General features: G+C 40.2%; 1 protein-coding gene across 3 annotated transcripts in view; it reads right to left on the reverse strand.

Moving 5' to 3' along the window:
* The window catches only part of XRCC4 (X-ray repair cross complementing 4), a 144,139-nt gene that overhangs the window by 36,996 nt on the left and 84,061 nt on the right, over positions 1-23,082 (reverse strand). For all 3 annotated transcript variants that reach the window (XM_054518013.1, XM_036404039.2, XM_036404040.2), the window contains one exon: positions 19,175-19,322. In XM_054518013.1, coding sequence (XP_054373988.1) covers positions 19,175-19,322 — 148 coding nt within the window. The remainder of the gene's footprint in view (positions 1-19,174; positions 19,323-23,082) is intronic.

Here is a 23,082-nt window from a genome sequence, read left to right on the forward strand (position 1 = left end):
ATTACAGAATGTCTGTGCAGAGGCTGAAAACGACCACAGGCACATTTCTGGGGGCACGTAAGGCTTTATAGTCATTTCTGTGTGAGATGAGGCCTACAGGAGCGAAGGAAACCTTCACTCCTGATACTTAGCAACACTTTTTTTTTTTTTTTTTTTTTTTAATTCAAGATGTTTACGGCTCTGCAGATGTTGCAGGTTTATTTCTTTCCTTGCAGGCTGAGTGAGCACAGCAAATCGTCCCCCCGGGAACTTCCGAGCCAAGGCACACTCAACTATCCCAGAAAACATCTCCCTGCATCCACAGGAATAAAACACCATTAAAAACCCAGTCTTAAGAGGCTGGTGAACCTCCTGCTTTACTTATACATATCCTGACCAGAATTCTGGCACATCTGCGAGACAGGCACAGAAAATGGGCAATTTATAGAAAAGCTTTCAGCGCAGCAGCCTTGGGTCCGGACGGGGACTCTGTTATTTCATGCCCCACCTGAGGAGAGGGGCAGTGAGATGAAAGAGGGGTAATCAGGCACACTAAAAGCTCTTGGCTGGCAGGGATGGGGCAGGATCACTCAGGAAGCAACAACAACATGAGCCATTGTATCCCAAACCTGTCCCGACAAAGGCAGCTCTGTCGCTGTGTTTACTTTTCCCAGTTTGTCTTGCTTTATGCCTTTGATAAACTGTCAGGACTAGTTCCTCCAAGGACTACATTCCCCCCAAAAACCTCTCTCTGCCAGCCTCACATGTGGTACAGTTTCTCGTGCTTCAGCAGCCTGCAGTCCTCATAAGAGCTCTTCATGTTTTCCATAATAATTTCAATACTTTTCGCATTATTTTCCAGCTGTGCCGCGCACGGGCTGAGCAGCACCAAAAAATCCTGCCCTGTTACATTGCTGCTCACTTTCAGCTGCTGCTGCAATCCCGTGGGCTAAGCTGCAGAAATGTTAAAAAGTACAGAATCAGATAGCCGAATGCCAAACATGCTAACAGTTTACTCAAAAACCAGATTATTTTACTAATGCTACCCAGCCCCTGAAATAAAGCAAAGTTGATATCGGATTACTTTGGCTCCCAACAAGAAAACTGATCAAGTTTCTCTGCTCCAGAGGCAATTCTTCTCAAAGCTGATCAGGCTGAAGTACCCCCCAGAAATTAACAGTATTGGAAAGCTAATAAAGCAGGACATGTACTGGATATGAGGCAGTCATGACTTTTCCATTTTTCAAACACACGGGAAGAGCAACAGGAGAACAATTGCTCAGATGGAGACTCCTGTGCTAAGGGAGCATCCACAGGGTCTGGGTTTGCCTCCTCTGGAGCTGGGGAGAGCTGGAGCATAAAAAGGGATAATTGTGGAGTCAGAGTGTAATTCAGGAACTTGTGCAATACCATTGCCCTTTAAATTCATTGATTAAACAAACAGCTTATTTTGCAAAAATTTGCCTATGTAATCAAGCTTATAGCAAGGCCTAGAATACAAGAACTGTTAATACCAGGGTGACTAAGCCGTCCACTTGCAAAAGCCAGACAAAAAGGGGATAAAATGCATGTCTGAGGACGGGAAATGTTTCACACTGAGAGCACAGAGTGGCCTTTTTCTGAAGAATGATTAGTGCTCTGCAGCTGCCCTGACCTCATTATATTCACTCTGCTGAAATTCAAACTTCCTATTCCGACAGTTTGTTCGGAAGGTGAAGGAAGAGGGGTTTTTGTTTTGTTGGTTTTTTTTTTTTTAAATTTGCCAGTCATGGGTGATTACACATCTTCCTTCCACTGATAGCCAAGGGGAGATAAAAGCCTGAACAGCACTTTTGCCCTCCAGAACCTCCCTGCTAGGAAGGCAGCTCCTGGCAAGCAGTTCTTGTGCTGAACAGTTCCACCTGCCCATTTCTGCTTGCCATCCCCCTGAGCTCCAGCAGCCGCAGCTCAGATTGAGAAATCACCTCTGGCAAACCTGAAACAGATTAGTGAAAAATTGCTTCTCCTCCTATTAAGCAATTTTCAGCACTTTATTCTGGTCAATTCAGCAGGTGACCATTCCCCCCAAGAGAGCACTGGGACCTGAGGGAGTGAAGATGAAAGCTTTTCCTCCACAGATAAATGTGGTACATTTTTAATTCATTAAGACCCTCATTTAACTCCTCTAAAGACAATAGGCTGCTCACTATGCTTGTTTAATGGGAATTACAGTGGATTACCAGCGAGCACAAATTCAAGAATAATCCATATTTGAGAACTCGGTGCTTCCTCACAGCTGCACCACAAGCATTGTCTGCCTGTCATCAGCATGTTTTGTGCATTTCTTGTTGTGCCATTCTGCTTCCACTAACCCAAGGCAGCAATGCAAATATTTAAGCCCAGTTTAGTTCCAGCTGGTGGGTCACCACAACTGCTCCCATCCACACTAAAAACCCAGCCTGTGCCTCAATATTCTGCCATAAAAACCTTTCCCTTGGAAGGGAGACACATCCCTGCCCAGATCAGCCTTCTGAGAAGGGGGGACAATTGTTCACAGACATAACCTGCAGCATCCCTGGGTCTTTACAGTCCTACAGGGACTTCCCATCTTCCCACCCACCTGAAGGGATGTCATGGGCCAAATTCCAGATTAGGATGAATTTATGTTGCTGTCACCACCTTTTGGGCTGGCTTTAAGCTTTTGCAGACTGCTCCTTTACAAAGTTACCTTCTGATGCAAGCCCTGGTCATTTGCTGTGAACACAGGAAGGGAGATCAGTAATTCCATTTTCCATCATTACTCTCTCATGCTGGAGAACAAAATGCCTTTTTTTATTTCCAAAACAAAAGAAATACAGATGCAATTTTGCTTAGAATTTGAACAGGGCAAAGGCTGCCAGAGCTCCAGGAGGGTTTGGACAATGCTCTCAGGCACCAGGTGGGATTTTTGGGAGTTCTGTGCAGGGGCAGGGGTTGAGCTGAATGATCCTGATGGGTCTCTCCCAGCTCAGGATATTCTGTGATTCCTAACCAAAGAAGATCTTTACAAAAACCCTGCAGCTTATCCAAGAACTGCAAATTTACAGTTTTGTTTGGATGTTTTCTTACACAGCACAGTCACCTGCCAAAAACAAGCCCTGTGGAATGTACAATAGGAAATTTAAATTTCAGCCCACAAAAGTGAAAATACAGCAACTCCACGTACCTAAGGTGCTGCCCAACATCAGAGCTGCCTTCTGAAATATCAGGGAATTTAGTCTTTCACAATTAGTGTTTTTAGGCTCACCTGCTTTCTTTCTGAAATCCTCAGGAAGGCACACACACAATGACACAGGGTGATTAAAAAAGCAGGAAATTGGAGGCCCTGAGGAAGGACTCTGGCAGGTGAGCCCTCTGCAGTAGCTCCTGACTGATGAGTGTATAAACAAACCATTCAAAGGCTTAAAAAGTATCCCACTTCCAAATGATTTTTGCAATTGATGAGACTAAGTGTGGGGGCTGGGCCCATACATCTGAAAATATTTATTTCAGACTCAGTAGATATCCATAGTCATCCATTTAATCACACTGTATTGATCATGTGTCCATTAAAAAGAACTTTTTCCCTAACCCAAGTGATCCCCTTTCTACAGACTCATTCTCTTGTGCTTAGAACTCTGTTAAGTATGTATTTTATTCAGATAATGAGCTAAATGTGTTTGGTTTATTTTTTTTTTAATTACTAAAATATCAAATGGATGTATAAGAAATCTATCTTTATAGAGACACCTTTATATCTTTATAAAGACACCTTTAAAACAGCTTTCCATCATTTAATATCACAATTAGCTGCACAGAGTACTTGAATAGATGGTGCAATAAAATCTAAGATATCTTCAGTGCCTGTCAGGGAAAATATCTGTGTTTTTCTGAATGCAAGCAGTTACCCTTCCATGTTGATTAATAAGTCCAGGGACCACTGTTATCATGCAATATTTATTAATCTGTTCTTTGTATTTCGGAGGTAAGTGTATAAAATACCTGCAACAACCACAGCAATTGTCAGACTAGGCTTGGGAGATTAAGTAGGAGGCAACTCCACTGATAGGAAAGGGACTATAAATAAAAACACACTAAAGATTTCATTGATCAAACGCCCTCTGAATGCATAATTCATCAAGGTGTTTGAGAACATTGAGATGCCTTGTTTGAACAGCAATCCACTTCTGTCAGTAATTTGAAATTTAAATTCTCACATTAGCTTCAGGGGGAAGCAGTGGGCGTACTCAGCAGGCTGGAGGTATGAGGAAGAAGAGATAAGGATTAAAATAGAAAATCAAGAAAAAAGTGTCTATTTCAAAGTGCACACTCTTAATTAATAGATTATGAGCCAAAAAGGAAAATGCATAAATATTCCAGTGACAGCTTCACAGTTTAAAAATAAAGTTTAATTCAGGATGAAGAGGTACTCTGGCAGGATGGATGGAGGGTTTGACTGGACAAAGGTAAAGACACAAAAGATGGAGTGGATTGTTTCCCTACAGTTCACAGACTCCCAGAATGGTCTGTGTAGGAGAGGACCCTCAATTCCTCATTGCCAATGCCCAATATCCCATCCAGCCCTGCCCTCTGGCAGTTTGAACCCATTCTCCCTGGTCCTGTCGCTCCAGTTCCGGAGGAAGAGTCCCCTCTCCATCTTCCCTGCAGCCCCTCCACGTCCTGGAAGGGGCAGTGAGGTTTCCACACAAATTTGTCTTCTCCAGGCTGAACAGCCCCAGCCTTCTCAGCCCAAAGTTGCCCCAAAATCGTCCAAGCTCAAGAAGATCAAGCCACAGCTCAGCTCAGCTCAGTCCTCCTTCCTTGGCTTCCTTCAACCAGACAAAGCTCACCATCCTGCCCTCCAAAGACCTCCAGAGGACAGCCTACAGCTGATACAGAATATTTATTTATTTATTTATTTATTTATTTATTTATTTATTTATTTATTTATGAAATAATTAATACTGCCCGAAACAGCCAGGGAGAAGAAGGAATTCTGCTGGGAAAAAGGGGCTGGGCTGATATTCCTACCCTCTTCACAGCACCAGAAAGCATGAGGTTGTACAAGGTGGACACCTCTCAAATTTTGTCACAAATTGTGACTTTGGAAGCCTCCAGTGAGGTGGAACATTGTCAGCCTTGTTTTGGAAGGTGTGCCAGGAACTGGTGGGAAGAGAGGGATGGAGAGCTCCATCCTGAGCTCCAGGAAAGGAGCAGAAAACCATCATGCTCCAAACCTTCTCCCTCCTGCCACTTTGCTTAATGCCATCTCTCGACAGAGCAGGAATTTTTCTGTCCCCTGTCTATATCCATCCACTGCCTGTGTATAATTAAGTTTTCTTCTGAAGTGCTTTTTAATAAAACTGAAGCTGCTGCCTAAGCCCTTCTCATACATCAGCTCTATCCTCATGGTGTCAGTTCATCTATAATTAAACACCAGAAAGCTTTATCACCTATCAGTCATCATTCATCCACGAGCTTGTCTTATTTATCTAATTAAAAAGGTATTTATTGTCAACATATTAATTTTTTTTCTCCAGTACGTGCCCAGCGGAGAAGCCTTGTACTTTTTCATTTAATTTCTGTGCAATAATATCCACAGCAAAATTCTTGTGAAATCAAGGAGTGTTAAAATAAAAAAACAGTAGCTTCAGAGTTGGTATTATCAAGGAATTCTCATGTAAGCTTCATATACAGATGGAATATGGAATTGCTACTGTCTACTTTAATATGGATTACTCCTTTGGTTTCTTTTTCAGGTTAATAAATAAATTTTATTATCATTTATCTGACAGCTTGGTTAGTGGCAGGAAAATTCATTTTGCTGAAAGATGGAAAATAAGAAAATATATATATAGCGCCACATTGAAAATAAGGTAAAATAAGGAAAGGGAAAAAACAGTATACATTAAAATTGTCCTGCTGCTGAGAAGAAAAAGACAGAAGTCTACAGAGGTGTCTTGCTTGCGCATTTATAATAAAAGTTTAATTTTTCAATTATATCCCTGTAATATCCTGTTCTGCAGCACTGATTACTTCCTTGGCTCACTGAAAATTAATTTTGCATAGTACAAGACTGTCTTTGGAAAACAAATCCCATCAAAACAAAACAAAACAAAACCCCACAATCCACCTTCTCATCTAAGATTTGCCAATCCTTCTCCATTAACAGATCCACAAAAACACAAATGAGGAATGACATGTTACTAATGTCTGTAAGAAATTATTAAAGACTGAGGACCCTGATTATGTCCTGTCACTCTCTTGTCCTTAATTAACTTCTGCTCTACAGAGTCTTTAAGTAGGAAGATCACCAGGCTTTCAAGACTACAAATCTTTCCATAGTTTACAAATAATCCTGCACTATTCATTTGGAATTTTGTAGTTCAGTGCTGTTTTGCCACGACCAGCACTGGAGCCAACAACCTACAAATTAATGTCTGACATTGTTGTGTCCTGCAGCACCCAAACCTGGGGTGAGGGAATTACCTGAATTAGACACCACGCAAGGATTCCAAAACCCATTCCAGGATGCTACTGCCAAGGTTATGAACTGCCTCAAGGAAAAGAAAACCAACCCTACAGCTGTGGACCCTATGTTTCTGTTTCCATCAGCTGAATGCTTGGGTGAAATTGCTCAGAAGAAACAATCTGATTTCTCTTTTCTTCCTCTTTTCTTCACCTACATTAAGGCAGTCACGTTTCTGCTCCAGGGGACAATGGAGACGTTGTTACATGAGAAAACCTGCTTTTGTGAGAACACACAATGGAAGAATAATATTTGGAGATGTCAGGTGATGGCAGGTGAACCTCCACACAGGTGCACCTTTATGCAGGCAGCGCCGGGCTCTACCTGGATTCATTTTCTGAATTCCATCTCAAATTGGCTAAGCCCTAGCAACTGGAAAGTTTTCAAGATGAAAAGCACTTGTCAACATGACCCAGCCAAGAAATATATGTAAAAGCAGAGAACTCAATTACATTTGGAATGTTGGTGCCCTGCTAGGGAACAGCAATTTCAGGTGTGACAGAAGTTTTGAGGTTAATGATTTGGAAGGCCTAACTGAGACTCAACTTTTTGATGCCAAGGTAATGGCCTTTAAATAAATATCAAGCAAATGCTTAAAAATAAACACTAAATAACTACTGAAGACAGGAATGCCTGGTTACAAAAAAAAAAAAAAAGTGAAGATGAGAAATAAAAATATGAATAGCCAGCTTAGATTCAGGGTGATTCAAGCAATTTGGAAGGCTTGGATAGGACATGCATACTCACCTGTCCAACAACTACCAAGCCTGTTTACTATCTTTCATCTCAGTAATGAACTTCACTAGTACAAATTTTCCCTCAAATTATTATTTTTTCTCTTTCACTTGCATATTTCTCTTTGGAATAGAAATACGTATTTTGGTTGACGCATCACGAAACTCCAGTGGCGTCTGAAAAATTCATGTGTCACCACATTCAATGTGATCTGCCCAGCTGTGGGCTGGTTCTGCAAAGGGACCCGAGAAACAGAAAAGTCAGAAATAACGAATCTGTATTTTTAGCTTGGCAAAATGAGAACATGTCAAGAAACAGGAGCTGGTGCAGAGCTGGGAGTGAACAAAACCATGAAGAAGGGGAGTGTCTGGCTAACACTGCCTCAGGGTAACACGAAAAAATGGCTTCTTTTCTGTAAATCTAGCTCAATGAAAGGTTATAACAGCATCAGGAACATCTCAACCTTGCACATCATTGCACGAGAGAAGCTGTGAAGGCAGGACTGTGGTCTCTGGCAGCATCCTGCACCCCGTCATGCTGAGCAAACAGCCTGACAAGCCTTCCTCCTCCTGCCCTCAGATGTGATGGCTGATTTGGTGTCAGCTGGAGCAGAAAAGGTGTAAATGCACACCAGGCATGCAGGGGGCCATCACTTCTGTGCCTCTCAAGTGTTGAGAAAGTGGCAAGGCAAACAGGAGGCGGAGAGGTCACACCAAAGAGTGGACAAAGACTCACTTGGGCAGCGCCACATCCCTCTAAAACTGAGTTTCACGTCACCCCAAACCCTCCAGCCCTTACAATCCCACCCCTGCTCATTCCAGGGGCGCCTTGACATGATTTCCCCAAACCTCCTGCTCTGTTATTCCCTATGTTTAGCTTTCCCATGGGCAGAGCTCGTTGTCCCAAATGACCCCCAGGTGTTCCCAGATTGGGGAAGGACAACACTCACCCCAAAGGGAAGCTGCACAAACCTCATGTATCTGTAAAAAAAAAAAAAATGCTTTTCTCTCCTGCCCTCCAGTTCTACCCTTTGCTTCTCTCCCTCACCACCATCACTGGCTGGGGGATACTGGTTTGGACATTTTGCTTGGACATTTTGCTCCAGGATGGCTCTCAGTACCATTGATAAAAATTTGATGGTTTTGCCTCTTTTCACAACTTTGGAGCTCACAAAATATTTTGTAGCACTTAAAGAGTCAACAGGCAACTCAGCACATCCTGACAATGCTTTATTTTTATTTGGACATCTTCTGGTTTGTGTCCTCAAATCTGTTTTTACTTCAATTGAAACAATTGCTCAGGTTCTGAGCAGTTTTATCAACACAACTAGGTATAATCTGTTTTTCTGGGTTTTTCTTTTTTCATTTAACATTTTTAGTCAATGCTGTAGCTACACAGATATACAGCTAGAGAGGAGTTTTAATAACAAGATTCCTAACCTGGTGTTCCAGAACAGTTTGACACTGACACAGCACTTGAACAGAAAAATAATTTTGTATTTGTGACGCACAGCAAATCCAGGAGGTTCACTCCTTGGAGAAATGCTTTCCTATTCAGGGGTGAGTTTCAGCCTAAAGTATTTAAGGTTTTCTTTATAAAAGCATACATTCTTTCAGGATAGCTTAATAAAAGTAAATTTTTGTTCAGGTAGTTCAGTAGTTACCCAAGGATCAGCTCCAGAGGGAATAAAGCAGAAACTCTTTGGATGGTTCACATCCCCAGCAGACACCAAACATTTATCCACCAAACATTTACCACTTCACTGCAGTTTTACACTTGTGCAACCTCAAGGTTTAGCCAGTTGTGGCAAAACACTGAAGTCATGAGTAATGAGCCATTTTCCTCTGTGAACAAAAAATAACCCCTGTGAAAATGTTTCATAGAGTTGCTCAGGAATCTTGGGAGTGGGGGAGATCACAATATGAACTAGGTGTTGATGAAAGTTTATTCCTGTGGCCAAGTCATAGCTCAGAACCTGGTGATTTTAATTACTACGTGGGGGACTTCTCAATGTGTAAAGAAAAAACCAAACCAACAACAAAAACCCCTTCATTTTTCAGACTCCCGCTAAATTCAGTGAACATTCTCTGTGTTCTGTGATGTCTTTAGAAAATCACATCTCTGTGAGCTTCTACAACATAAAACAAATTTCTTTCAACCTTTTTCTACAATTAGCACCTTTTTCAACAAAGGTTCCCACCCTCTCATAAATTATTTTCTCAAGTTAAATACCTTCTTTATCTTTTCAAGATAAACACAAGGCCAGAGGTACCATTTTTTAACTTAACAGACAGGTCTCTTACTTTGATGTCAAATACTCCTTGGGGGATCTATATAAGTGGAACATAAAATATTTATTTCTATGCTCTTGAATAATTAACACCTTTTAAAGAAGCACATGAGAAATCTCATCTCTTTCTGGCATGAGACCTAGAATGAAACTCACCCTCACCAAACGGTGGAGTTTTCTTGCATATTTGCCCCATTTCCTCAGTTTTAGTCATTATTATTCTGCTCATTCTAAATGTACACGATGAAACACTGATGCCAGTGGCTGCACCACTGTTAGATTTTAATTCACCTCAGTACTTTAAATCATCAAAACGTTTTTTAAAAGAGCCTTTCATTTTATCTCACTTCTGCTATTTAGAATTCAGTACAACGTTGACTCTGTTGCTGATCATTTTTGAATATTGACAATTTTCCCTCAGTTTTACACCCAGTCCACCTCTAACAGCTGATATGCAGAAAACCATCTGAGGAAAACACAAGCATGTAATTAGCTTCCAAATTGCTGGTTGTATGTTCAAGCTTGAGTGATAAAACAACTCCATGACAATTGTTATGAATGGTTTGACAGATGCATAAAGTAAGGAATTATTTTAAGTGTTATTAAGCAATCAAGGGAGTGTGTGAGCAATATTCTGTGTTAACAAGGCTCATATTAATCTAATTCTGCACCTCCTGCAGCTTCTAATAAGGGCATTTTTATTTATGCTCAGGGAGAGTGAAAGGTACTCAAATAATTTTAAGAGAGACCTGATTTGTGCAAGTCTGCCTCTAATTCTCCAAGTTCTTGGACTGATACATGAGTATGTGCTCTGTGCCCTGCCACAGATGGCAGAACTCATCAGGAAGGGGTCCTGATTAATGCCACAGGAATTCTGACACAGGCTGACAGAAACAGATGAGTCGCCTCACCCAACCATGAAAGTGCATTTGCTCATGCCGTATGTGTTAGACACAGTGCATAAATTTATGAATATTTATCCCTTCTGACCAGATCTGGGGATGCTCTAAATATCATCAGAAATTCATTGCCATGGACGTCAAGGGCCTGATTTACTGATTTTGGCGAGACATAGGTACATGGTAAATGGGAAAACAAATGCACCACCAGTGCCTCTCACCACATTGCCTCTCCTGTCTCTGCTCACAGATGTGTCCAGTGCCACCTCTCACCCTTTTCTCTGCTCCAGACCTTCTCCAGCTCCTTCTCCAAGCCATTCTGAGGCAGCAACGGGATTAAAATTAATTCAGTGCAAGCCCCTTTTCTCCCTTTCCCTCTGTTTCTGCCACCAGAATTCAAGCATTCTGGAACAGAAAATCCGTATCCTTTTCAGTTTCAGCAGCATCCTTATGCATCACACACAAGAAGTCCAGAAGGACACCCAAATCTGACACAAGAAGTCCAGAAGGACACCCAAATCTCATTGGCTGGACCTAGGTCTTCACAATCAACAGTAATCAGAGAAATTAGGCAGGTGAAGAAAAATAGACAATCTAGACACAGCCATCACTGCTTGAGGAGTGAAGTCACCACTGGAAAAATAATTCCCGTACTTTTAGTTCAATGGATTTTAAGCAGAGGATTAAGCACTTTTTTTAGCACTAAGAAATTCAAGAAAGTCTTGCTAAATCTAAATGATAGCTTTTTAGCCCTGCTTTGCTGAGGTGGGACATTTCTGGGAGAAAAAAAAAATGGTAAAAAGTTAAGGAAAAAAAAAAGGATGAAGAGAAATAAAAATAGAAAGATTAATAGCTTCATACAGCAAACCTGAATTTTGAAAAGTGCACTGAACAGAGCAATCACCTCAGCAGAGCAAGCAGCATTTGCAAGAGTTTGTGAAATCCTTTCCCAGACCATGAGTTTTGGTGTATTTCTGTGCACAAGCTTTTTCTCCAGCAGCTTTCCTGGGGTCCATTGTGATTTAAGGGATTATTGCCCTTCCCAGACAGTTCTGCTACACAGAATACTCCAATTCAGTGCAGTAAAGACTTAACCTCATGTTCAGTCCAAAGAACAACAGAAACAGGAATTAGAGGCAGCTCTATGTCATTAATAGAGCCAAGCTTTCCTCTTTTTCTCTGCCGTGCTATTTCTGACACCAGGGCTGAGGTGCCAAGCAGGTTACTTGGGCTTTCCCTCACCCTAATCTCAATCTCCTGCCAAAACCTGATCAAAATCTCAGGCGCCTGCATTACCTGCTCCTTCCTATTACAAATAATGTGAAAGTAACTCTGCCTGAAAAGCTGCTTTGGGAAATTGAGGTTTAATGGCACCATCAAGAGCCCCTTGCAGAAGTGCTCACACAGGAGCACGTTTGCTCCTGCACCCTGGATCCACAAGGATGCGCGTGGAATTTCAAATATTGCCTTCTTTGTTGCTTTTAACACAGTCTCCTTCTCTCAGCTTCCCACCCTTTACCCTCAAAGGCTGAAAATGTTGGAGCATGGTCTACTTCAAAAGCCAACAAGAGTTCCAGCACTGCTGGTTACCTCAACCACACGCAATCTTCCCTCCTTCTTAGTGTAATTTACCTCTGAGGAGAAATTCTTTGGCCTCCCACATTAAAACACCCCATTGAGGTTCTCAGTATTTAACAAAACTAATGCATAGTTTGATAAATTAAACTATTCCAGCCCACAGCCTACCTAAGAGGGGCTTAAAAAGCTCAGGTAAAACACAACTCCAGTTAAAACCTCTGTTGAAAAGGCAAGGGAAAAGCATCAAAAAAAGTTTACCAGAAAGGTAATGGAGGAAGAAGGTATTTCCATTTTTTAAACTCTTCTCTTGTAATCTCAGAGCCTGAAATATGAAATAAATTCTCTGGAAGCGTTTCAGCGAAATGCATTATAGATGAATCATTGGAGACACATACCTCACCAGATTTGTCACAGCAATAAAACCCTGACCTAAGGAACATGCCCTGAGAAAGCAGAGGGTAGAGTCCTGTCAGTCTTACTGAGTAATAACTCCTCCATCAGCAGTCAATTACTGGGCTATTACCAGTGACAAAAACCTGTGAGATGCGCTCCAAACTGGAGAGCTGAGAGACTTTTCCCGGGAGAAATGGCAGCCTCTGAGGTCAGCAGACAATGCTCATTTTTTTCCTGCCCTGGCCCTTCAGCCTTCACATTATCCCAACCCTTCCCTGGGGAGCTGGGAGAAATGGTGGATCCCAATTCCTTCCACTTCCCATGGAAATAAATCACCCCTCCCCACGTGGATGCAGAAGCCTAATTATCTACTGCTCAGTTAAAAAAAAAAAGACACTGCAAAGATACCACCACCAGGAGAAAAACAGCTGTGCTTTGCTGCATTTATTTCTGCCTCATTCGTTCAAGCTGAATGGAGAATTACTCTAGATTTTCTGCCACCACTTTTTTCCCCCCCAGTGATTCATATCGTATAGAGTTTTTGCAATTTTATCATCAAAGGCTTTATATATATATATATTTTTTTTTCCTTTGTTCTGGCAGCCCCCCATTGTTGCCCAGGTCACGCAGCACAGCTCTCCTTCCCAGCCCAGCCTGGAACAGTGGCAGGTGAGTGTTCAGGTGATGAGGGTCACTTATCAAAGCTCCCCCTGGGCACAGAAAGGGGCTGGGACATTTCTGATGTTGGCTCAGGTGGGGGAAAGCTGTCTGGTGTGAGTGATGGCACACTGCTGCTGCCAGTGTCACGGCAATGGAGGGGAGAGAGGAGCAAAAAATAGATGGAAAAAGGAGGAAGGGAAGGGAAATTCAGGGAAGTTAGGGAAGGAAGGGAAAAGAAAGAAAAAGTGAGAGAAAAAGAAAGAGAGAGAGAGAAAAGAAGGAAGGAAGGAAGGAAGGAAGGAAGGAAGGAAGGAAGGAAGGAAGGAAGGAAGGAAGGAAGGAAGGAAGGAAGGAAGGAAGGAAGGAAGGAAGGAAGGAAGGAAGGAAGGAAGGAAGGAAGGAAGGAAGGAAGGAAGGAAGGAAGGAAGGAAGGAAGGAAGGAAGGAAGGAAGGAAGGAAAAGAAAGAAAGAAAGAAAGAAAGAAAGAAAGAAAGAAAGAAAGAAAGAAAGAAAGAAAGAAAGAAAGAAAGAAAGAAAGAAAGAAAGAAAGAAAGAAAGAAAGAAAGAAAGAAAAAGATAATGCTAAGCATGCATGAATCACAAAGATGTCTTAACTCAGTATTTAAATTTTTTTGGTGTAATGCTCACATTAAAGGCTCATCCAACCCAACCATCCACTTCTAAGAGGTTTCTTAACCTGTTTACATTTCAGCCTGAACGAGTAATCATCAAAAACTCTCTAAACACTGCCTTCCATAAATTTATGATGGCAGGAATGAGCTTCTCACTGCTGTACACATTGACTGCACTGACTGACCGAAAGATCACAGTGATCACAGTGTTTACCAATCCAGGAAAGTTCTCTCCTATTGTATTAAATAAATGCATTTAGGAGAATACAAAAGTGGCAGGTCATCATGAGCTCTTAAGTACATCTTTCCCTGAAAAGGGATAACTGTGGTGTGAACTTCATACTCCCTCTGGAAGGTTCTGGTGTCATTTTCAGCAGAAAAATGGCAATTTTTGCCTGGTTGAACTTTTACGAGAAGAAAGAGTTGTTGTGTGAGACAGAAAACCCAGTCTGGCTTGTCACCCTCTGAGAATGCCAGATTCCAGGACAGATCTGTGGTTTCTCCTACCTGAGTCACTGGTGGTGGCAGACCACACTTTAAATAAACTTTGCATTAGAGCTCCAAAAATGTGAACCGCAAGCAATGAATTAAACAAATGCAGAGAGAGGATCCCCAGGGAGCCCTGGGCTCACCACAGGCTCCAAGTGCTTTTAAGGGGGTGGAAGTTTATCAAAAGAAAAGACAAGTCCAGCTTATTACAGTATTGGGATACAATGCCAAAGGATTTCTTTCCAAATAAATTACATATACCTGCAAAGATTCAGAAAAAAAAACCTTTTGATGGGAGGAGAGCATGAAGAATGGGCAAAAAAAAAAAAAAAAATCCACATTTATCATTAACAAGTAAAAACCATGCAGCAGCTCATTCTACCCGCAATTACACACATGACTAAGTTTAATCAGGCCCTGAAGTCAGGAACAAACAGGGAGTGTGAGCACCGTAACAATCGTGTTTAAAGTAAAAATTACATTCCCTGCTTGGCCTCTGGTGGACCAAGGGATGGCAAGGCAGGTGGCACAAGCCTCCCCCTGGCAGCTCCTGGGACCTTCAAACACACTCTCAGAAACTTGATTCTCTGGTTTGCTTGGGTGTTTCTGAGAGCTCTCTGAAGAAGCAGTGTTTATGTATAAAAAAAAAAAAAAGAAATAATTTAATTAGTGGTGGTAAAGGTCCCATCAAATTGACCTGCACCTTGAAATTTCAGCAAAGTCAAACATAGGGAGGTAACATATCTCTTTCCTTCAATTTAAATTTAGGCCTGATTCTGACAGTCACTCCATTTTATCATTCAAGCAAGAGGTACCAAGCCAGCAAAACTCAAATTTCAATTAAAAAAAAAAAATAAATAAAGGCAGTAATTGTGACATCAAATGCACTGAGCTAGACTTATGAAACTGAAGTTTTTGGCATGCAGAACATCTAACAAGTCAGAGTCACAGTGTAAATAGGGAATTCCTCATTGAAAAAAAAACACCAAACATGTTACTTCTCAGTCAGCTGGAATAAGAGTATGTCTTAACACTTGCTTCTCAGAATTATGGAACACTTCCTCTGTAAGAACTTTTCCTAAAATTATTTTTCTAGTCTTATTCTCAGGAGAATCCAGCGTATTTGCATCCATAATAATGTTTTTCCTGTATTTAAGATGCCTTTCCCCAAACCACTTCTGTAATTGTACATCCACTCAACAGCAGGCATGCATTAAATAGCACAGAAATTATGAATACCCTCGAGCAGCAGGAATGGATTATATTTTGAAATATACAGAATAACTTCTAGATGTTTTGAGGCTTATCCAGCAAAGCCTTTCTCCTAGGAAACACATGTGTGAATGAGGACCATAAAAGATCCTTTATTAGCAAAAAATGAAAGACAGAAGTGAAAAGGTTTTGTTAGTCTTTACTCATTAAAAAAACACCCTCTCAATTTTGATAAGTCAAAGTGGAAAGATGTAACTTGCACTAGAAATGGAAGCTTTTTCCTGATTTATTTTTATTTTAGCTGTAGAGACTCCATCTCTGTTACACAGTAGTCTCTGACTGCAGGTTTTCTTCAATGACTGCACTCCATTTTTAAAATTATATTAAAAATTCTGCCTTCTTCAGTAGGTACTATCTGCTATCAAGTAGGTTTCAGCACTTTTAAAGTGAAAATATTATAGAAACATCCAGTTATTTACAGGACTCAGGCTGACAGGCCATAGAGCTAAGCCTCTATACTGAATTCATATTCCACACAGCTCATAGTGCCATTCATATGCAGCCCCCAAAGAGATTTGGGTAATGCCTCAATAAGCATAACTTCTAACTGTGGACTGGGAATTCATTCTTATTATTTTTTTTTTCTCCTCCAATTACTAAATGCAAATTGTGAAAAGCAGAATTTGCATCTTAACTTGACTTATATATTATCTCTGCCTTGCACCTTAGGAAATTGCCAGATATTAAGTTACAGTTAAAGCTGCACCAAGACCATCACGGGGTACTGGAATCAGAATAATTTCATTTGACTTCCTGGCTCAATTGTGTTTTGAAAAGTAAGATCTACTTTTTGTCTTTACGTATTTTTAAAATGTGCAAATTAAGAGACATAGGTCAGCTGTTATTAACTGAAAGTAACATCTGTCTGCCCAAAGAAGCATTTCCTTCCACTGGATATCTCTGATTTAAGAACAACCTGCTAGAGAGCTGGATAAACCTCATTCTTGGCAGTTGGCTAACCCACTAATTATTCTAAATTTCTACTTTATCCTAAAGTACATCTTTATTTCAGCAAATAATTAAACAGATCATTTAGAGACCTTGTTCCACAAATCCTAGTTCAGTTCCTTGCTGCTCTCATGGCTACTTTCACTAAGCTTAGTATTATCCGAAGCACATTGCCAAGTTTCATTAAAAATGTTGATTTAGCCCTTGAATAAATTGCCACAGTAATATTAGATGCCTGTATGGATAAATACAATTCAACTCCTTTTCCTGCCACTGCACCCACACACAAAGCATGAGAAAGGCAGAACTCCTTTTGCTCTACTTTCTGTGTCAAACAGATTTTTGTTTGCATTCTTCTGAGTATTTTTGGTCATATCCAAGAATATATTTTCATTCCAAGGAGCAGAGAATTGCCACACAACTAGCCTCGACGTCCAAAAATCTGAAATATTTGCAGAAATAGAATCCTCAAGGTTTTGATGACTTAGTATTTACTGCAGATGCTTTTGAGTTTAGGATAAATGCTACTTTCTTAGCATACTGTAAAGTTTTATAAAAAATATATGAAAGTTAAGACGTAACTTTTCTTAAAGGTTAAGACATAACTTTTCTTATGTGATAACACTGAAAAACACTTTATTATCAAAAAACAATCTGAAAGGCAAAGGGAGAATCAAACTTTGCGTGCTTTCCCTTGCTAAAAAGGTATTTTTAAGCCTTTTTTTTTAGGATCTTGCACCAAGGAACTGAGGATGCAGCAGCTTTAGGGCAGCACCAGGCTGGAGGTGTTGGGTTTGTGGCAGCCCTTCCCTCACCAGGAGAGCGCTGGCAATGTCACCAGAAATTCCACATGGGAAACAACCCTAAACAAGCTCTATTGGATAAAGCAAGAACTGTGGGAGAAGAGTTCTGTGTGACTTTGCCTCGAAGCATTTGCATTTTTACTTGCATTAAGGAGCCAGCCCTGGCTGCAGGTCTGAGCAGGAGAGCCCAGGAAGGAGGGAGGACTCGTTGGTGAAAATCAGATCAAATCTGGCACCTGATCCCAGAACATGCTCCCATCTCCCTGCTTGTGATGGAGCACTTCCAGGGGTGAAGGAACTTCCAAGTTAACTTCCCCCACTGCCACCCCTTTTCTTGGATGAAATAAGTTTTAATTATTTTTTTTTTTTTCTTTTTGCTCAGTGACACAATACTGGAAAACATTTTGGGCAGGACCCTAACGTGCTGTCAGCTTAAGATAAAGCTCTCTGCAGCACCAAGGATTTGGCATTCCATCAGCACAAATTACTGGAGTAATTACAAATTACTCCACAAAAAGAACACCTATATTTGTGAACTGGATCACGGTGCTAATTCTCCATCTCCCCACTTTTGACAGGCTGAAGAGAACTGAAAATTATTAGTCAAGCAAATTGACTGAAAACTTGATTAGCAGCTGGCAAAAAGACTTCAGGTGAAGCTCAAAAACTTCAGCGACGTTGAGAAAAATAACCAGCAAAGTGGAAATTATTTCAGTTCAGCTTTTGTAATGTTTCAGGTAAACAGGGATATTTCCTATCTTCCTATCCAATCCAAGAACTGCGACTGCCACATGAAGTGCAAGAAAGAAAAATGGAGGTAGAGACTGATAGAATGGATGCTCAGTCTCAAAATATAACTAATTATGTTGTAGCCAAGAAGAAGAGCCACTCTTTAGATTCAGCCCTGACTCAATCTGTAAGCAGAGTAGAAATTCTTTGCACATATGAAAATCATAGCGCTGCTCTGTTTCGACTAAAGTTTGCCCTTATTTCAAAGAATTAAAACAAAAATATCACTATATTCTTAGCTGTCCCCCTACACACAGGACTCGGATATTCATAAAAAGATAATTACTCAGTCCAAGGCCTCTGTATATTTGCAATACTTTGCTTCCATAGGTTTTCCTTCAACAATCAGTATTAAATAAAATGAACCTGAATTTCAGGCAAGCACAGGCAGGCTGTCAAAATCAAACTGACCAAATACAATGGGGGAAGGGCATCTTCCATTGCAATGGACTGGGATGTAAAAGAACAAAAAAATAAGGTCTGATATATTTCTACACCATCCTAAGAAAAAAATACAATTTTTTAACTAATAAAACAGGACTGTAAATTCAAACATTCCTAGCTGGCGTCAAACCATAGCTTTTGCGTCAAAATAAGATAATTTTCCTGCTGATTTAAACAGAAATCTTCGCTAATCATGGGAAATGTCTTTCTAATCTACTTCTGTCCATAGCTGTTTAAAGACTCTACAATCCATGGAATATTACAGACAAAAATGGAAAATATGTATTTTCAAATGTAATTTGCCATATATTTAGGAAAAATACCCAGTTTTTTGAAGGAAATACTACCAATACCACCAGAGCTCTGAGGCAAGTCTATGCTTAGCTATAAGCACCTCCCAGAACACCTGGAAAGATTTCCAGAAGTTGAAATGGACATAAGAAAAATACTTTTAAGTGTTACGAATCCTGACCCCTTTTGTGTGTTAAGAGTGAACTTTTTTTTTTTTTCTGCCTGGAAACTCCATGTTCTGAAAAAAATCTGTTAAAGGTGGAATTGAGAGGTAATTTCTTTGCACTGGAATTCCCAAAGGCAGAATCTCAGGGTGATGAGTTTGGAACCTCCTCAACCGGAGGAGGTTCCTTGGTGGGACTCCAAACAAGCTGAGTTTGGAGTCCCACGACCCCAGTGAGATCTGTCAGCATAAAAACATTGCAATACATTTAAAACCTGCTTACTTTTCCTGGGCTGGCTGCTCTGCCTCATAAGCAGCCACCTTAGCTCCTGTCCCTGCAGGTTTCGCTGTCCTTTGCCTTCGTTTTCTCCTGGGAGCTGGGTCCACGATGTCTGGGCTGCCCAGCAGGGAGGAATCCCTTCGTTCCGGAGCTGCCAAGAGGAAAAACAACCAAGGTCAAAAGAAATCTGACATTTGAAGTGTTTCAAGACAACCCATACAGTATTTCTTTTCTGTGTCGCTGTTATGAAAATTTCTATAGTCACAAAATTACCTCAGACCTGGGAGAAGTTTGTGACATAAAGGCAAGTTCAAAAGGACTGAATTTAGACTAGAAGGATAATCTTCCCTCTGCACCTCTTTGTAACCAGTGGAGAGAAATACCACCAACCTTAAACTGGACAATCTGTCTGGACTTTCACTGCCTCGTTTGCTGAAGCTTAGTGAAGCAGGCTCTGTCCAGGTTCATCTACCTGTTTAAATTACCGTGTAAATTCATAAAATATGCTTTATCTACACTTAAACAACAAACCTCTCTCCACTGTGACAATTAGCTACTCAAAACTCAAATGTCAAGACAAACAGATCCTTCCTTAAGCTAAAATTCTCCATTAAAAAAAAAAAACACTAAAAAAAACCCAACCTATTAATGCATTCAGAAGTTATGCAGACATTTTAATTCCAGCTATCAACATCCTGCAGTGTATTTTCATTTGGTATGCCTGCTTTCAAAATGAAATCGTAAATTACCTATAATTTTCAAGACAACGATATCCAGAACAGCACAAATTTCAGCTGGAATATATTCAATAACAATGTGGTGACTGAGGCTGAAGCTGTTAGGGTAACTTCCCTGTTTATTATGTTTCTGTGCATTTTAGGGTGGTTTAATCCTCACATGGATGAAAGATGCCGTAATTTGAGATTCAACACAAATGTTTTTCACAGAAAGTAAATAACTAATCCTTTTCCCCCATTCCTTTCAGAATTGTCATCCACGTGTACTGAAAATGAAGCAGGGTGGTAACACACAGCCCACAAGTGGCATTTTCACTATTTCTCAAAGAAACATGTGTTTCTGGCCAAGAACACTGATAAATTAATCGGAGGCTCCCTAGATCCTCTACCTTCAGAGAATCACAAGTTTAACATTTAATAATATTAAATATTCACCAGCATGCACCACACTACATCACAGACTGGCAGATAGTTGCAGGGTGACAACAGGTATTAGCTGACATATTTCCAAGGCACAAGGCAGTTAACAAGTTCCAAAGTCCAGCGCAGACAGGATACATCCCTACAATAAATGCTGAGAAGGGTTAAATGACATCCTAAGTCTCCACACTAAACTTTAACCAGATATGCATGCTTTTCCAGTGTTAAATGCTGAAAATATATTTATGATAGTTACTCTTTAGCTGTCTGGGGCAGTGTGTCCAACATTTCCATAAACACTATTTTATATATTTCAACATCACTATTCAAAGTTGGCCTCTTCATAATTAAGACACACAGAACAGTTTGCTGTCAAGAACCCAGCAAACTGGAATAAATTTACCATCACAATTCCTATCCTTCCTTTTTGTTGTTCTCCTACCACACCCTCTACTTTGGCCAAAAAGTAGATCCAGAGGTGAACCTCATATACAAAACCTAAATTTTCCTAGCACAGTAAAGAAATGTCTCTGTGTTTTCACCTGTGCAATGTGCACTGGTGAGCACAGCTCTCATCTCAGCAGTTTTTTGCTATTTAGACACAGAATTCTTCTGTGTCTAAAATTAATTTGAAAAAATACTTTATTTTCTTCTGTTTTTAAAGAATTAATTTATTTTAATGATACCAAAAGAAAGGCTTAAAGACTGAATTCAGGCAGGCCAGAATTCAATCTCACAAAGAGCAGCAGATTGGCTCATGGGTGAGGGTTGATCATCACAGGCTTGGGGATTTTTGTTGTGTTTGTTCCTTTCCTCTAAGCTAAAACTCTCGGAATTGCTGAAGAAAAGATGGAATGCACTTGACTCTCACAGTACCATGCATCACCACTGGACTTTAAACACACACCCACTACTGCTACCCAAAAATAATTCCCATTAATGAATTCATTTATAGCACTTGACTAAAAGCCAAAGAAAGCTTCAGCAAAATATTATTCATTGCTCAATGTAAAAATCTTTTGGAAAAATGAGAGACAGACTTAGGCACAAGCCTAGCTTTTCATCCTGAAAATATTTTCTGTCCAAATTTAAGCAATGCTTTAAGGAAGGAAAGTTCCTTGACTCCTCGTGAAATTAAATTTCTTACTTTTATATTATGTAATTCAATATGAATGATTGTTATACCTTTGAGAGGAATGGTAGCAATTTAGACACAGACAAGAGTACTGCTAGATGAAAAACAGTAATTAAACCTCCTACGCCAAACATTGATTAACAAAAGAAAATATTCCCAATAGGTAACATACTACCTGCAGGTGAGTAACTGCAAGAAATGAGATTGATAAGAGAGCAAGAAGGGGACCATGGCTCAAGTACTAGAAGAATATTTGTGCCTAGAAGATAAAAGGCTTTAAATAAAAACTCCTGCTGGTTGGGGGGGTTTTATGCTGTTTTGGGGGTGCTTTTTTTTTGTAATTTTGAAAAGTGGTATTATTTGGTGGGTTGAAGGAGTTTTCCAATAGGGTATTCCAGAAAATAACTGAAAACTAAAAATAGCTGTCATTGGTTTGGAAGAGCCAGGGTGAAATTAAATCAATGCAGCCCCACAATGCTGGGGACCTGGAAAGAGAAGATGCCTTTAGTACAGAAAAATATCAGGACTCATCCTCAAGACATTTAGAAATACAGCATAAGGATCTCTGAAACCACAGAAATTAACTTCTGTAGCCTAGTTATAGGCAGGCAGTCCTGTTAGATTCTACAACACACTTTTGCATTTCTTTATTTCTATATACAGAAGTCAATTGTTTTTTAAAAAAATACCTTCCAATCTGTCATATCCACCTTTCAGTGTGAAAAAAGCAATAACTCTGTGCATCTTCGTTTGTGTACCCCATCACCTCTAATGAAAAATCCTACAGCTTTGCCTTGCCTAATTATTCATGAGAGTGTCACTGAGAAAACAGGATCCAGATCCTCTCAGTACAGCAGTAAAGGGCTAAAATCAGCATCAAAACCTTAGCTTTGCCATAAAAAATATAAACAGGGACCAAAGCAAGCAAAAAGCAGCCAGAAGTTTTCCAAAACTGAGGAATTTGTTTGCCTACAATGACCTAGCTTCACACAGACAGAATACACATTCCTGATGTCCAAATTATGAGTGATGGACCACAAGCAAGAAAAAAAAGCTGCAATTCATCTGATTTTACCTACAGGAATCTCAATGACAGACATTACTTCTCCTCACCTTGCTGTTATATAGTCAGGACATAACAAATGATTAAATGGTATCAAAGAACATTCACATTTTCAGCCTGCACCACTAAATGAAATTAGTTTGATCACAATAAAGAACTCGTAGTTATTAAAAAAAAAAAAAGAAAGAAGGAAAAAAAAAGAATAAAAGGGCTTTTTCAGATTGCTATAGAACAGGAAATATTTTTAAAGGACAGGCATTTATCCTGAAGAAAAGCCTTCATTTGAAATTATCTGCTATCCTGGAGATTTCATCAACAGCAGCACAGAATTCTGACCATTTTTATTTATCTTCTGAATGAAAATTCAGCTTTTTCATCAGACTTAGGAGAATTTGTCCAGATTTTCAGATATTAACACTATTGTAACTCCCTTAAATTCCTCCCAGAGCCCTCCTGTTAGCAGAGCAGAACTCCCTGGCTGAATTCTGCCTAACTCCAGGCAGCATGTGTTGCTCCATGGAATTAATCAACTGGACTCCCAAGTTCTGCTCCTTTA

The sequence above is a fragment of the Molothrus ater genome, chromosome Z (genome assembly GCF_012460135.2).
Source record: "Molothrus ater isolate BHLD 08-10-18 breed brown headed cowbird chromosome Z, BPBGC_Mater_1.1, whole genome shotgun sequence".
Classification (NCBI taxonomy): domain Eukaryota; kingdom Metazoa; phylum Chordata; class Aves; order Passeriformes; family Icteridae; genus Molothrus; species Molothrus ater.